Source organism: Eupeodes corollae, chromosome 1 (assembly GCF_945859685.1).
Source record: "Eupeodes corollae chromosome 1, idEupCoro1.1, whole genome shotgun sequence".
NCBI classification, from domain to species: Eukaryota; Metazoa; Arthropoda; class Insecta; order Diptera; family Syrphidae; genus Eupeodes; species Eupeodes corollae.
The window spans coordinates 249,838,016-249,852,844 of NC_079147.1; the positions used below are offsets into that span (position 1 = coordinate 249,838,016).

The following is a 14,829-nucleotide window of genomic DNA, read 5'->3' on the forward strand; positions in this document are numbered from 1 at the left end:
GCGAGCGAATCGTTTGTGGAGAAACTGTAGTTACTCGAGTGAAGCAGTTCTCTCTGAGTTACACAATTTTAGATCGCCGTATACCGACTAACTATCCCGTACAATAATACAGGGTCTGGCAAAAAAACGTCCCGTATTTTTAGACGTTTATATTTAAAGCTATTTATAGATAATTCCGGGTATAGATAGATCGAAGTCTACGTGCTGTTTTTAGTAATCATAAATTTAGATCAAGAGTTTATGTTTTTAAAAAAGTTATTATCTACACAAAGTTGCTTAAATGAGTTTAACCGTTGTTTCTGTTTAGCCAAGTATGTTCAGAGAAAGCTTTCGTTACTCAAATTGTCGAACATCTTTTTTCGTTTCCGGAAAATATGACCAAATGGAATTAAAAATGACCATTTGACCAAGTGAACACATAATGACGAAATTTGGTCACAGATGACCAATGTGCAACCGTGGGTTGGGTACATTGTGAGAGCAACGAAAGTAGAAATAAAAGATATCTGTCAAAAAAATGCACAGACTTAAACATGCAAAAAGTCTTCGTGTAATAATGCGAGCATCACCGAATGACACTTAAAAACAAAATAGCTGATTAATGCGCATTAAATACATGCGCTGTGTAATACAATTTTGGGTCATGTTCTTCTAACTAAAAATTTTTAATTTAAGGATTTTTTAAAGAAATACCCATAAATTTACTTGATAAAATTGGATAGGTTTATGCATAACAATCTTGACTGAGAAATTCGATTAATTTTCGTACTCGTTGTAATAAAAAATTATATTCAGCGAACTTCCATTTGAGTTCTTGTTTGTTTCTCCTGAGATTTGTGTGAATTGCTGGATACACCATTTGTTTTTGGAGAGTTAAAGTAGACAAACACGACCGAGCCAATTGACACCAAGCCATTTGGACCCGGTTTAACACAACGTACAAAATGTAACATAGTTTAAAATTAAGATGATATGTAAAGCAGATGAAAATGCCATAGTTTGTCTTCACTTTAATTTTGACTTTTGCATCACAAGAGTTTTCTATATTAAATAAATAAATTTGGTGGCGCAACAGTCCGTTGAGAACTAGGGCCTAGTGACTTTTAACTTTCAACCATTCCTGTGTGCGAGTAATGTTGTCAGGAATGGAGGCAACCTACAGTCTATATGCCATTTTGGTCTTTTCTCTCGCATCTCATAAACCCAACTTTTATATGTTGCATCTCATTTTTGCAGAAATAAAATGTAGATATTAAGATATTCTATATGCGTATGTTTTATGTGACCAATTTTTTATTGAATATGTGTAGATTTATGTTTAGTAACGCAGGCTGTTTTGGTCAATCGATTTTAAATGCAAATAAAAAACTTTATTTCATCTTTTTCCCAACGTTTCGTCGCTACTCACAACTTCTTCAGGGTTTTTTTTTATTATGATATGTTGTTTATTTGATGTTGTGTTTTACATTGTTTTGTTTTAAAATGAAAGAAAAAAAAATTGTACACTATTTAATAAATTAACATTAAACACAAGAGACTAATACATTAAAAAGACAAACAAAAATTTTTTCATTTGACTTCGATATTTGAAAGTCGAATTATAGATCCGAATCCATCCGCAACTTATTCATTGCATTTTTTATAAATAATCAATCTTAATTTGTCTTCAATTTCTCCTGAATTGATTCTTGGTTCATCGATATATAAATAAACCAGGAAAATATAATGACTGTTTGTCATTTTAACAAAAAATTGAAGAAAATCGACATTACGTAGAAACAATTTTAATTCTAAGTACTCCCTTATACAAGTTAGCAAACAAACCAAAATACCCAAAGAGTTGATGAAATCGAACAAAACATTAGATGACGTTTTGTGTGGCTTTTGCTGGCTGTTGACAAATCGATCTGTCAAAATATCGCAGCAGCGCGTTTATTTGTTGTTTTCTCATATCCTAAAAAAAAATATTTAATAAATAAATAACAAGAAACTTAAATAACAAAATAAATACAGTAGAATGTTTTCGTTAGCGAAAGTAACTCACCCACCGACTGGTGTGGAATACGCTATAAACTGCCGGTTCTTCAACAGCACCGACGAGAATCTCGTCACGGCCGGCACAAACATCCTCAAAGTGTATCGCATTTTCCCCGATGTCGACCCAGCCATACGAGCCAAAAACATCGAAGTCCTCAATCCCAAAATGAAGCTAGAATGTTTGGCTTCGTACACACTAAACGGTAATGTTATGTCTCTGGAGCGAGTGACTCTATCTGGATCTCTGCGTGATGCTCTATTGATAAGCTTCAAAGAAGCCAAGTTATCAGTGCTGCAATATGACCCCGATACATTTTCTCTCAAGACTCTCTCACTGCATTACTTTGAGGAAGACGACATAAAAGGTGGATGGACTGGGAGGCACTTCACTCCCACAGTTCGTGTGGATCCGGACAACAGATGCGCGGTAATGTTGGCTTACAGTAAGAAATTGATTGTTCTGCCTTTCAGAAAAGACAATAGTTTGGATGAAATTGAGCTGCCCGATGTCAAGCCCATCAAAAAGACTCCCACCCAACTGATATCCCGAACTCCCATCCTAGCTTCGTACATAATTTCGCTCAAAGATCTCGACGAGAAGATTGACAATGTCGTGGACATTCAGTTTTTGTTTGGCTACTACGAGCCAACTCTGCTCATTCTCTATGAGCCAGTCAAAACATTCCCTGGACGGATTGCCGTGCGCTCGGATACCTGTGTCATGGTAGCGATATCTCTGAACATTCAGCAACGAGTTCATCCGGTTATCTGGACCGTCACTGGTCTGCCCTTCGATTGCTTTCGTCTTCTCGCTATTCAGAAGCCAATTGGTGGCTGTTTGGTGGCATCCACCAATGCACTGATGTACTTAAACCAAAGTGTGCCCCCATACGGTGTGAGCTTGAACAGCATCGCCGACAATAGCACAACCTTCCCTCTCAAGCCCCAAGACGGAGTTAAGATAACCCTGGACACGGCGAAGTTCGTTTTCATCGATGCTGACAAGATTGTCATTTCCCTTAAAGGAGGTGAGCTCTATGTGCTGACACTTTGCGTCGACTCCATGCGCAGTGTTCGTAATTTCCACTTCAACAAAGCGGCTGCTAGTGTCCTGACCAGTTGCATTTGCGTCTGCCAGGAGGAGTACCTGTTTCTGGGATCCCGGCTGGGAAATTCCCTGCTTCTGCACTTCACAGAGGAAGATCAGAGCACTGTAATAACCATCGACGATACTGATGTGGAAAAAGACAAGGAAGCTCCAAAGAAGCGATCCGAAGACGAAGAGCTTGAGGTGTATGGATCGGGAATAAAGACCTCCGTCCAGCTGCGCAAGTTTGTCTTCGAGGTGTGCGACAGTATCTTGAATGCCGGGCCCATTGGGTTCATGTGCGTTGGTGAACGAGTCGAGGTCGAAGACGAAACTCCTCATCGACTGGCCGAGAACGTGGCCGATGTTAAGATGGAAATAGTCTGCTCCAGTGGCTACGGCAAAAATGGAGCCCTCTGTGTCATGGTGAGCACGATATTCCCGCAGATCATCACGAGCTTTGAGCTGCAAGGATGTTTCGAAGTGTGGACGGTATTTGATGATCCCAATAAAAAAGCCCAAGGCCTAGCCGACCACCATGACTTTATGATTCTCAGTCAGAAGTCAAGTACTTTGGTCCTAGAGACTGGTGATGAAATCAATGAGATTGAGAATTCCGGCTTCAGTGTGAATCAGCCGACGATTTTTGTTGGCAATCTGGGCAACCACCGGTTCATCATTCAAGTGACCACGAGAAATGTGCGACTGCTGCAGGGAACTCGCCTCATTCAGAATGTTCCCATCGATGTGGGATCGCCAATGGTGGAGGTATCCCTGGCCGATCCATATGTGTGCATACGTGTGCTCAGTGGACAGGTTATCACGTTGGCTCTGCGAGAAACCAAAGGAACTCCCCGATTGGCCATCAACAAGAACACAATCAGTACAATTCCCGCCGTTGTATCGATTTCAGCTCTAAAGGATGTCTCAGGCTTGTTCACTTCCAAATGTGAGGATGTCATGAATCTAACTGGATCGGGGTCGTCCCTATATGGCAGTGGCTTTGGCTACATGAAAGCTGAACCGAACATGAAGACAGAAGACGAGGAAGAGATGCTCTACGGGGAGTCTGGTAACGCTCTCAAGATGAAGAATCTTGCAGACCTGGCAAAGAAATCACGATCGAAGAACAGTGACTGGTGGAGACGACTTCTTACCCAATCCAAACCAAGTTACTGGCTTCTGGTCTCCCGAGATAACGGCAATTTAGAGATTTATTCAATGCCTGACCTGAAGCTGATGTACCTTATCACGAACGTTGGCAATGGCGCGGATGTCCTCACCGACTCCATGGAATTCGTTCCGATGCCGCTCAACAATCAGGGAGAAAGTAGCAAGGCGGGAATTCTACTCAATTGCATGCCACAGAACTTGAACGTCCCAGTTCCCATTGAGATTATGATTGTTCCGCTGGGGAACCAAGGCAACCGCCCTTTGCTACTCATCCGTACACGACTGGAAATAATGATATACCAGGTGTTCCGGTACATGAAGGGTCATTTAAAGATCCGTTTCAAGAAAATACACACCATTAACCAAGTGGACAACACCGAGAAGATGATCGAGGATGTGGAAGACCATGATCCTTTCCATTTGCATGATGAGTACGTAAACAAAATGCATTACTTCACCAATATCTCTGGCCTGAATGGGGTAGCGGTGTCGGGTATCAATCCCTGCTTCATGTTCCTGACCATCAAAGGAGAATTGCGTGTCCACAAACTCTACGGCAATGCCACCAACAAAAGCTTCGCTCCCTTCAACAACATCAATTGTCCAGGTGGATTTCTATTCTTCGACAATTCCTTTAATTTAAAAATTGCTGTTCTCCCCAATTACCTCACCTTTGATGCTCCCTGGCCCATCCGAAAGGTTCCTCTACGCTGTACTCCACGTCAAATTGTCTACCACAGGGAAAACCGTGTCTATTGTGTGGTCACCCAGACCGAAGAGGTGACAAACAAGTACTATCGATTCAATGGCGAAGATAAGGAGCTGACTGAGGAGAACAAAGGAGAGAGGTATATTTATCCCACAAGGTCGAAGTTTAGTGTTGTTCTGATATCGCCAAATACCTGGGAAATGGTTCCGGATGCCTCGATCGATTTGGAAGAGTGGGAACACGTGACTGCCTTCAAGATAGTCTCTCTGGCCTATGAAGGAACACGGTCTGGTCTGAAGGAGTACCTTTCGATTGGAACAAACTTCAACTACAGTGAGGACATAACATCTCGAGGAAATATCTACATCTACGATATCATCGAAGTTGTTCCGGAACCTGGTAAACCTTTGACAAAATTCAAGTTGAAAGAAGTCTTCAAGAAGGAACAAAAGGGACCTGTCTCTGCCATTGCCGATGTTCTTGGCTTCCTCATAACTGCCTTGGGACAAAAGATTTACCTGTGGCAACTCAAAGACGACGATCTCATAGGTGTCGCCTTCATAGACACTCATATCTATGTCCATCGAATCATCTGTGTCAAGTCGTTGATCCTCATTGCCGATGTCTACAAATCGATCAGTATTCTTCGCTTCCAAGACGAATATCGAACACTATCGTTGGTTTCGAGAGATCTGCAGCCACTGGAAGTCTATGACATTGAATTCGTTGTGGATAGCACGAATTTGGGATTTTTCGTAACCGATGCCGATGAGAACTTCATCGTCTATATGTATCAACCAGAATCGCGTGAATCCTTCGGTGGACAAAAACTCATTCGCAAAGCCGACTTCCATCTCGGCCAAAAAGTCAACACAATGTTCCGAGTGCAATGCCATCAGAAGGGTCCACACCAACGACATCCGTTCTTCTTTGAAAACAAACACATGATTGTTTTTGGCACATTGGATGGTGGAATCGGTTATTGTTTGCCTCTGCCCGAGAAGACCTACAGAAGGCTATTGATGTTGCAAAATGTCCTCCTAACACATAAAGAACATTTGGCCGGACTCAATCCAAAGGAATTCAGGACGTTAAAGAGTTCACGGAAACTAACAACAAATCCTTGTCGATGTATAGTGGATGGGGAGTTGATTTGGTCATACTTTTCCCTACCCCACACAGAGAAGCAGGAAGTGGCGAAGAAAATCGGCACCAAATTGGAAGATCTTTATTTGGAACTTTTAGATGTTGATAGAGTGACGAATATATTCTAGATCTAAAGAGATGAAATAAAATTATTTTTTAAAATAGTCTTAATTGATTTCTTTTTGTATTTGGTCAAGTTTGGTGGAACATTTTTATTTTTTTAGTACTTTTAGTTGAAAAGGAACTTTTCATCTTTTTTGTCATAATGTATGAAAAAAGTTGCATCACCTTCCTTTTGCAGCTTTTTCGCTTTCAATCTGGCGTTGGAGCAATTATCATGACCAGAAGCAGACAGATGCTGGCTTACACAGACCACATGTACCTCGAAGAACAAGTTACCTTTCTGAAATGCGTGAAGAGGAGTATGCTTATGCTGGAGAAATGGGATACCATGAGGCCGTTGACTTGAGGTGTGCAGTTGGCTGTCGCCCATGGCCATCTGCATAGGTGTATGACTTACTTTTAGCAGTAACATATAAAATTATTAAGTATGTAAGTAAGTAAGTAATTCATTTTTATGAATTTTGCAGCATTGCCGTCAAATCGGGTAGCAAATCAAAATAAATAATTTTCTAGCTATGATTGTTAAATAAAAATAAAAATTAAATAAATTTAAACAAATTCGGTTATAATTAACAACCTATATGTATAAATGGTTTTCAAAAAGGAATAGAGTCCTATCAATTCAAAATTGATAAACACTTCTACTGTTTCTTGCAGAGTCAGAGATTTTTGTTCAAAGGTTGCATTTCTGTAGACACAACAAACGGGACATATACTCTAGAAGTGGAAGCAATCTAACTAACTAACCTAACTGACTAAGGACTTCACATCTTGTTTTAAATATTAAGGATATTTGACAGTAATTCAGTGAATCATTATATTAGTTGGATTTCATAACATTCAGGTTCAAAAGTGAGTAAAGAATCCTGCTTTGTGATTTTCGAGCTTCCTCCATAAGAGCATCGCGTTCCAAATTTCCATAGCTTTTTATGATTTTGTAGAAAACCTCTTTAGCATGATTTGAATTTGATGGATTCAGCGATATTGTTTCGCCACACGCGTTTCTCAGAGCTTTCCATATCGACGTCCTCCAGTCGTCGTTTCTTAGCTCATAAAGTGCCATTCGTTGTGTCAGTCAGGGATAAAACATTTAAAATTTAGTCTGCTTGTAATTAAAGCGTGCTAGTAAATATTTTTGGAAGGGCTGTTTCCAGATACAAGGCATTTGAAGTCAACTTCATTCTTTGAACGTAATTTTTGACCAAGGCAACTAGTTAGTTTTTCAAGCGTCATGAATTTCAAATTCAGAACTTTACTTGGCAAACCTCTACAATAAGTTCATACTACAAAAAGTACCAACAAAATCCACCACGATTTGTGTTTTGTATTGTAAAGAAATATTACTTATTTCTTTTCCAAATTGACAAGGAACCCTTTTACAGAAAGCATTAAATGACGTTGTGCAGAAAATAAATAAATCATAGAGTAATAAAGTTTAGCTTTCAGTTGAATGGAAAAACATGAACAACTGTCATTTTGATAAAGTGGACTCGACTTAATAGTTATGTAGGTAGATTTTTCTTGACTAATTTTCCAGTCAACTTTCCATTAAAGTTGCCTTAATTGAAAGGTAACTTTTTGGCAGCTGGCCAATCAGATACTAGAAACTTGCCTAACTTTCAACTTACTAACTTATGTGGTCTGAACCTGCTCATTTAAAAAAATAATTCTAATAACATATTTTTGCAAACCTAACAAAGGCTGAATTTTGTTGCAGTAGATACCACCACAACAAACAATTCCATATTGTAGCTTAAACTGGAAAATGCCATAGTAAATGGTTTTTAAAAGCTCAGTTGAAAATAAATTTTTCAAAAAGTAGAAGTGCCTCATTGTACACCTAAAGTACTTTCCCAAGTTATCCGTGTGAATTGAGAATTTAAGATAAGTCTTGGTCCCGGTTAAAAAGTTACAGTTAGGAAGCTTGAACTTTTGACATTCGGGGTCATGGTACTGAAAATCAACTTCAAAGTTTTGGAGGGATGATAAACTCAACAACATTAGCTTCGTTTTCGAACTAATAACCAAATTATGTACCGAAAACCATATTCTTAATAACTCAAGGTCCCAATTTATATCTGAGACCAAATCCAATCGACTATTAGTGCCATACGAAAAACCAACATCATCCGAAAAACGCAGTTGGTTTACCTCTTAAATCAAGAGTAAACATAGAGTTTATGTACGCCAAGAATAAAATTGGTCCCAAAACAGATCCTTGGGCTTCTGATCTCATCCAACTTCACTCTCTGACACCTATTTTCAAGATAAGTTCCAAACCACTTTAACATAAAACCACGGAATCCAGCATTTTCTAATAAGATTTTTTGGTTTACCATATCAGAAGCCTTTGTTATATCAATAAATAAACCAGCTTTTTTTATAATTTACAGGCACTCAAGGGGTTATTAGTACCCTTTATATGTTTATATTTAAACACAGTGCGAGCATTAGGAAAATAGGGAATGATTTAATAGGACATACCGGTGCACATTGATCTTGAAGTTCTGAACATCAAAATGGGAGGGAAAAACAGAGTTGGCTAAAGCATTCCACATTCTCGATGTGCGATTTAAGAAAGAATCTCTAGATATACTTGACAGTACGCCCGAAATTGAGCTCAAGGGTAAACTGATGAGCATTCCTGGAAGTGCGAGTATTACGGCTGAATCGTTTAAGGGGTGGAATGCAACTGGCTAGTTCAACAGAACATTGTTTGTAAAAATATCGATAAAACAACGAAAGGCATGAAGCATTACGGCGGTGTTCCAGCGATGTAAATTTTTCGATTATAGTTGTATAGCCTATCGCCCTTTTTTGTATTCTATCGAAGAGATTTTAACTTGTTTTAGGGGCACCTGCCCAGATATGCGAATTATATTCAAGCTTTGAACGGATGAAGGCTTGTAAATTACAGCTAGATCAGAAAGGGTGCACCGTCAGAGAAATCCTAAGCACCTGATCGTTCCATAAAAGGTGATCTGTGGTACACATATCAAGTACTGACAGTTGATTAGTTTCTTGGATGCAAGTGCCACTCATAGATAGTTGCATCGGGGGTGTGTTACGCTTTAACGACAGGAGACAGCATTCTACACGGTTTTTGATTTTGATTGTACAATGCTGTCAAGATCAGAATTTAATGAGCTTAGATCATACACTGCCGTTTAAGTTCCACATCCGAAGGACAAGGATGTGAATCTATAAACGAGTATAAGAAGCTGAGGGTACTTTCGTCGGCGAAACAGGTTAATGGATTAGAAGTGGCAGACATAAGATCATTTATGAATATAAGAAACAGAGTCGTAGACAAAACGGAGCCCTGGGGAACAGAACGGTTAGAAAGGTAATTTCTAATCCAACGAAGAAGAGATTCATCAATACCAAAAGCACGTATTTTCGATAAGAGAGCTTGGTGCCAAACTCTATCAAATGCTTTTGAAATATCAAGTGCAATAAAAAAGATAAACTATGAGATCACCAGTGGACCTATTGCTACGAAAACCATACTGTCGGTCATTAAGAAGCTTCCGTTCTTGGAGATATTTCTTGAGCTAATAATTAATCAACGTTTCCATGCCTTGGAAAGAAGGGACCTGTTAGACTACATCTAGAACGATAGTTAGAGGAAGAGGAGCATTCGCCTTTTTTTCCATCCGCTTGGAAAGAGACCTGTAGAGTAGGAAAGATGGAAAAGTTTACGCAGTGGTTTTGCCAGCGACGAAGAACCCCTCTTCAGAACAATTGGGGAGATACTATCCGGGCCAGCGGATTTGTGTATGTCAAGGTCTTTCAGTACTCTTGAAACTGCACAAGTGCGAAAGAAGATTCGTCCCATAGAATCATTTACGCTCTCAAGAACAGGAGGACTCATGACACTTTCCGGTAGCTTCGAATTAACAGCAAACTGTGCTGCAAGCAAATTGGCTTCTTCAATCGAGCTTACATAGGGAGTGACATTGTGGACGAGCGTTGCAACCGAGGATGACGTGGTATTTCGTACGTTTTTTACAAATGACCAGACATTTTTGCTAGCTTTGGGACATTGCAGTATTTTTTGCCTTTATTTCTGATCATGCAAAAATTTAGTTCGACAAATATGACCATTACATGTCTTTCTAGCTTGTTTGAACATATTCCGGTTTTCCTCAGTCGGGTTGGCTTTGTAACAACGAAAACTTATAACTCCTAATAACTTCTTTACAGCTCGAATCAAACCATGAGTTCTCTTTGGGCTTGATAGATTTTACCCTGTTCGGGATTAAATTTCTCATTGCACAAAGAATTAAATTTGTAACCATATCTGCGCTGAAGTCCACGTCACTATTGAGGAAGCATAGTGACCAATTAAAGTTCCAGAAGAATTCATTGAGACCGTCCCAGTTGGAGTTTTTTCTTTAACTGAGTTTGTTAGATATGAGAATTTTGCAGGTACGATACAATGGTCTGATGTACCTAAAGGTAATACACTGATTGTGTATTTATTAGGGTCAGAGGTAAGAAACAAGTCTAGGGTGTTGGCGGATTGACCTGCAACTTTAGGGATTCGAGTTGGCTCATCAATAAGCTGAGTTAATTAATATAACTTAGCAAAGATCTCAACATACCTTCCTTCCGGTGTTGACTGGCCAGAATAATGAAGCCAAGAAGAATTGTGTACATTGAAATCGCCCGCAATAACGATTTTAGTGTGAGGATAATGGCCAACAATTCTTTGAATGGAGTCAGACAGAGCATCAAATTCGTTAAAAGTTGAATTTCTGTCCAGATTTGGACTTCGATATAAAAACATTTAGTATATATGTAGTATCTAGAATCCAATTTGAACTTTTCAATAACAGACTTTCACTAGTGCTATGCCTTAGTGAAAATCTGCGTACTGATCCACCCCTGGTTAACTAGATATCATATGTACTAATATATCCGAAGACACATCAACTCAATCTATGTATACACTGCATAGCAATAAAAAGAACCGTATGCAATGTCTACATCAATTGTGATAATATGCCTGTGTGGGGTGGAGGTAAAGGAGAGAAGGGAAGCTGTGCATTTTTTTTTTATCTAAATTGAACATTATTTTGTCACAAAACTGTAATAACGCTTCTTCAGTTGTTTTTCCTTGCTGAAACCCAAATTGGACATGATTAAAAAATTTGTTTTGTTCAAAAAGTTAACCATCCTTGTTTTTATAACTTCTTTAAAAATCTTACTAAAGACGGGAAGAAGAGATATAGGTCAGAGGTCTATAGTTGCACATAGTACTGGCCGAACCTTTTTTAAATAATGGTATGACATCAGCACTTTTGAGAGCATTAGGGAAAAACCCCTTCAAAAACACAGCGAAACATCAAATTTGTTTAACAAACAAATCATCAGCCCCAGATACGAATGCGAGTTTTTTAAATTACCAATAGCTTTAAGTATCTCAAGAGAAGATATGGACTCAAAAACGAAACTGTTGCTTTTCATCGGCTCAGCGTCACCAATAAGTTGGAAAGAATGTGGTTGCAGGTTAGTGGCTACATTTATAAAAAAGTCATTTAACGCATTAGCCATTAGGCATTACACATTTGTCATTAACTTCACAATCATCAATGCACATCGTTCTAAGACTTTTTGACGTAGAATGTTTGTTGAGTATGCTTTTAACGATTTTAAATTCATGTTTCAGGTTACTTCTTGAGGAGTTAAACTGATTCCGGTTAAAGTTATCACGGCAAAGTGCAATTTCTTTTTCAAGTCGGCCATAATAAATGTGATCTATACAACTGTCATCATTAATAAAAAGTGTAAATAGAAGAGAATTTAAAAGGCATCCTTGTTTTACACTAGAGTCCGTTGCAAACCATTCCGAGTACGCTGAACCATCCCAGACAGCTGCTTTTGATTCGGAATATTTTACCTTTACAATTCGTATGAACTTCGTAGATATATTTACCTAGCTGTGAAAGTTTGTAGAAAAGTACATACCGATACCAAAGGTCGATCGCCCCTCCCCTTCCCAATCCTTACCCCCTCCTCCGTCGGCTTTGTGCTATTATGCTGGCTGATGGCTCCTTATTCCCTGACTGTATAGTGTATCCTGGGACGCTTATGGCTTAATTGCTGTTCGTGTCTCCTTTTCCAAAACATATCCTTCCCTTCAACTTTCCGATTGGGCTGAATCTAAGGTGTTATACGACCCGTGCCGATGATCAGCCAGGATGAGGGCCCAATTTCTAAAAATAGCTCAGTCATTAACGGAGTATCTGGATACCAGGCTACCTCCGGATTAGCTAGCCTTATCTGTTTAAGCGAATCTCTGCACAGACCGACCCCCCTTACTTCACCTACCCGTGGGAACCAAATGGAAAATACAAAACAAAAACGTCAAACCGGTACCGGTACTATAGCTACACCGGGCGGCAGTTCGGTGGCAACGTCGGCTGTCGTTACTCCCGTGCCAAACACCGGAGAAGGGATTGTGCCAAGCTGCCCATCCTCTAGTGAATAATGATCTTTCCACTACCAAAGAGAGTAAACCTCTAAAGGATGCTCTTAGTAGTAGTCTCCGTAGGATTACCAGCGTCGAGAATAACGACCCTGCTTCCACTACGAATAATTGTACCTCCTTCAATAAAAGGTGTACCACTAATTTTTACCAATGAAGTCAAATATCTTGGTCTGATATTGGACAAAAAATTAAGTTGGAAACCTAATCTTCAGGAAAAAGTTTAAAAAGCTACAGTAGCTCTTTTCCTTTGCAAGAAAACCATAGGAAGCAAATGGGGTTGTCAACCTCGCATAACCTATTGGCTATACACATCGGTCATCCGACCAATACTTATGTACGGGGTTGAAGTATGGTGGACAGCACTGGAGAAAGTCACATACTACGACAAACTCAGCAGAGTCCAACGCACTGCTTGTCTCTGTATAAGCGGGGCATTGAGAACCACACCCTCAGCAGCGTTTGACAATCTCCTCCATCTGACACCCCTCGACATATTCAGCAAACAAATGGCAGTGAGTACAGCTATAAGACTCAACGCCTTATCTCAATGGACCAACAACAATATGGGGCACTCCATCATTTTGAACCTCTTTGGTTTTATACCAAAGTACATAGACTACACTATTCTTAAACCCCTATTTGCAAAAAACTTCCAAGTATCCATTCCATTCAGAGATGAATGGGAAGACAAAAAACTCCTGGATGACAAAAGCATTCATTTTTATACAGATGGATCCAAGACAAATGAGGGAGTTGGTAGTGGTGTGTACTCAGAAAAGCTTAATCTAAGCATCTTATTCCGCCTTGCTAATCATTGTATCGTCTTCCAAGAGGAAATTTTAACGATCAAAGAGGTTCTCTCCTGGCTAAGAGAAAACGTGATATCAACTCCAAATCCAACCAAATCTCTTACGGCCTTGATTGTCGATCGTCTCTTATGGCGCAGCAATTTAACATTCACCTCTGTTGGGTGCCGGGCCACAGAGACATCACAGGAAATTGTAGAGCCGATGAACTCGTTAAAAATGGAACCGTTATACCTATTTCACCTGAGAGGGAGAAGATAGGTATACCGATAGCTGCATGTAAACTTCTGCTAAAAGAAGCAGCTCTTACGATAACAAACTCTAGGTGGCACAATTTACCAACGTGCGCAGCCACAAAACTCATATGGCCTTCACTGGACCTTAAGCGCTCTAAAGACTTGTTATCTCATAGCAGACTTCATATTTGCTCCCTAATAGGTGTCCTTACGGGTGTAGCCTCAAATGACTTCTGCACGAGCTGTATGGACGAGGAAGAAGAGGAAACAATCCCTCACCTTCACTGTACTTGCCCTGCTCTCTCACTAACACGCAAACTTCATCTGGGAGACTACTCTTTTGATAATCTCAGTGAACTAGTTAAAAAGGATATCAAATATCTTCTTCGCTTTATAAAAAGCTCAAAATGGTTCGACTAGTAAGAAGTAATTCTTAAGATTCATGTGGTATCACAATGGGTCTTTTCTTTTGGCCTAAGTGTGTGGATTCTAAATACGCAGCCACTTTAACCTAACCTAACCTAACAAACCCATTCACGAGGCCAAAAGTAGACTTAAAGTCAACAAAAAATGCATAAACTTTCTAAATTCGTGCTTGGAATGCTCTAACGGTGGACATTTTTTGTCTGCAATTGGGTCAGGATGTTATTGCTTTCAACCCATGTCTCAAGCCTGTTAGCAAGTACACCACAAAACACTTTTGAGACGACGTTCATAAACGATATGCCCCAATAGTTGTCCACATTATTAATCTCTCCTTTTTTGTGAATAGGGAATATTACTGCTTTTTTTGAACGATGTAGGTACATCAGGATTAGGTAACGCTTTATTGAAAAATGATGTAAGTTATGAAATAAAGGTTGGTGCGGCGTTTTTGAAGTGTTCGTATGGAGTCCCATCTTCCGTAAATCAAAGGATTAACGTTACTAGTTGTAAAATAATTGGCATCTCATAAGAATAATAAAAATCATTTATATTTAAGGCATCTCTATTCAAAGCTAATTCAAAATTTGTTT

General features: G+C 39.4%; 1 protein-coding gene across 1 annotated transcript; it reads left to right on the forward strand.

Moving 5' to 3' along the window:
* The first annotated feature begins 1,893 nt into the window (after positions 1–1,893).
* On the forward strand, positions 1,894–6,323 carry LOC129938817 (cleavage and polyadenylation specificity factor subunit 1). The gene has a single exon (XM_056046600.1). It carries the CDS (start codon positions 2,018–2,020, stop codon positions 6,278–6,280), a length of 4,263 nt encoding a protein of 1,420 aa, XP_055902575.1. The 5' UTR covers positions 1,894–2,017; the 3' UTR covers positions 6,281–6,323.
* The last annotated feature ends 8,506 nt before the right edge of the window (positions 6,324–14,829 follow it).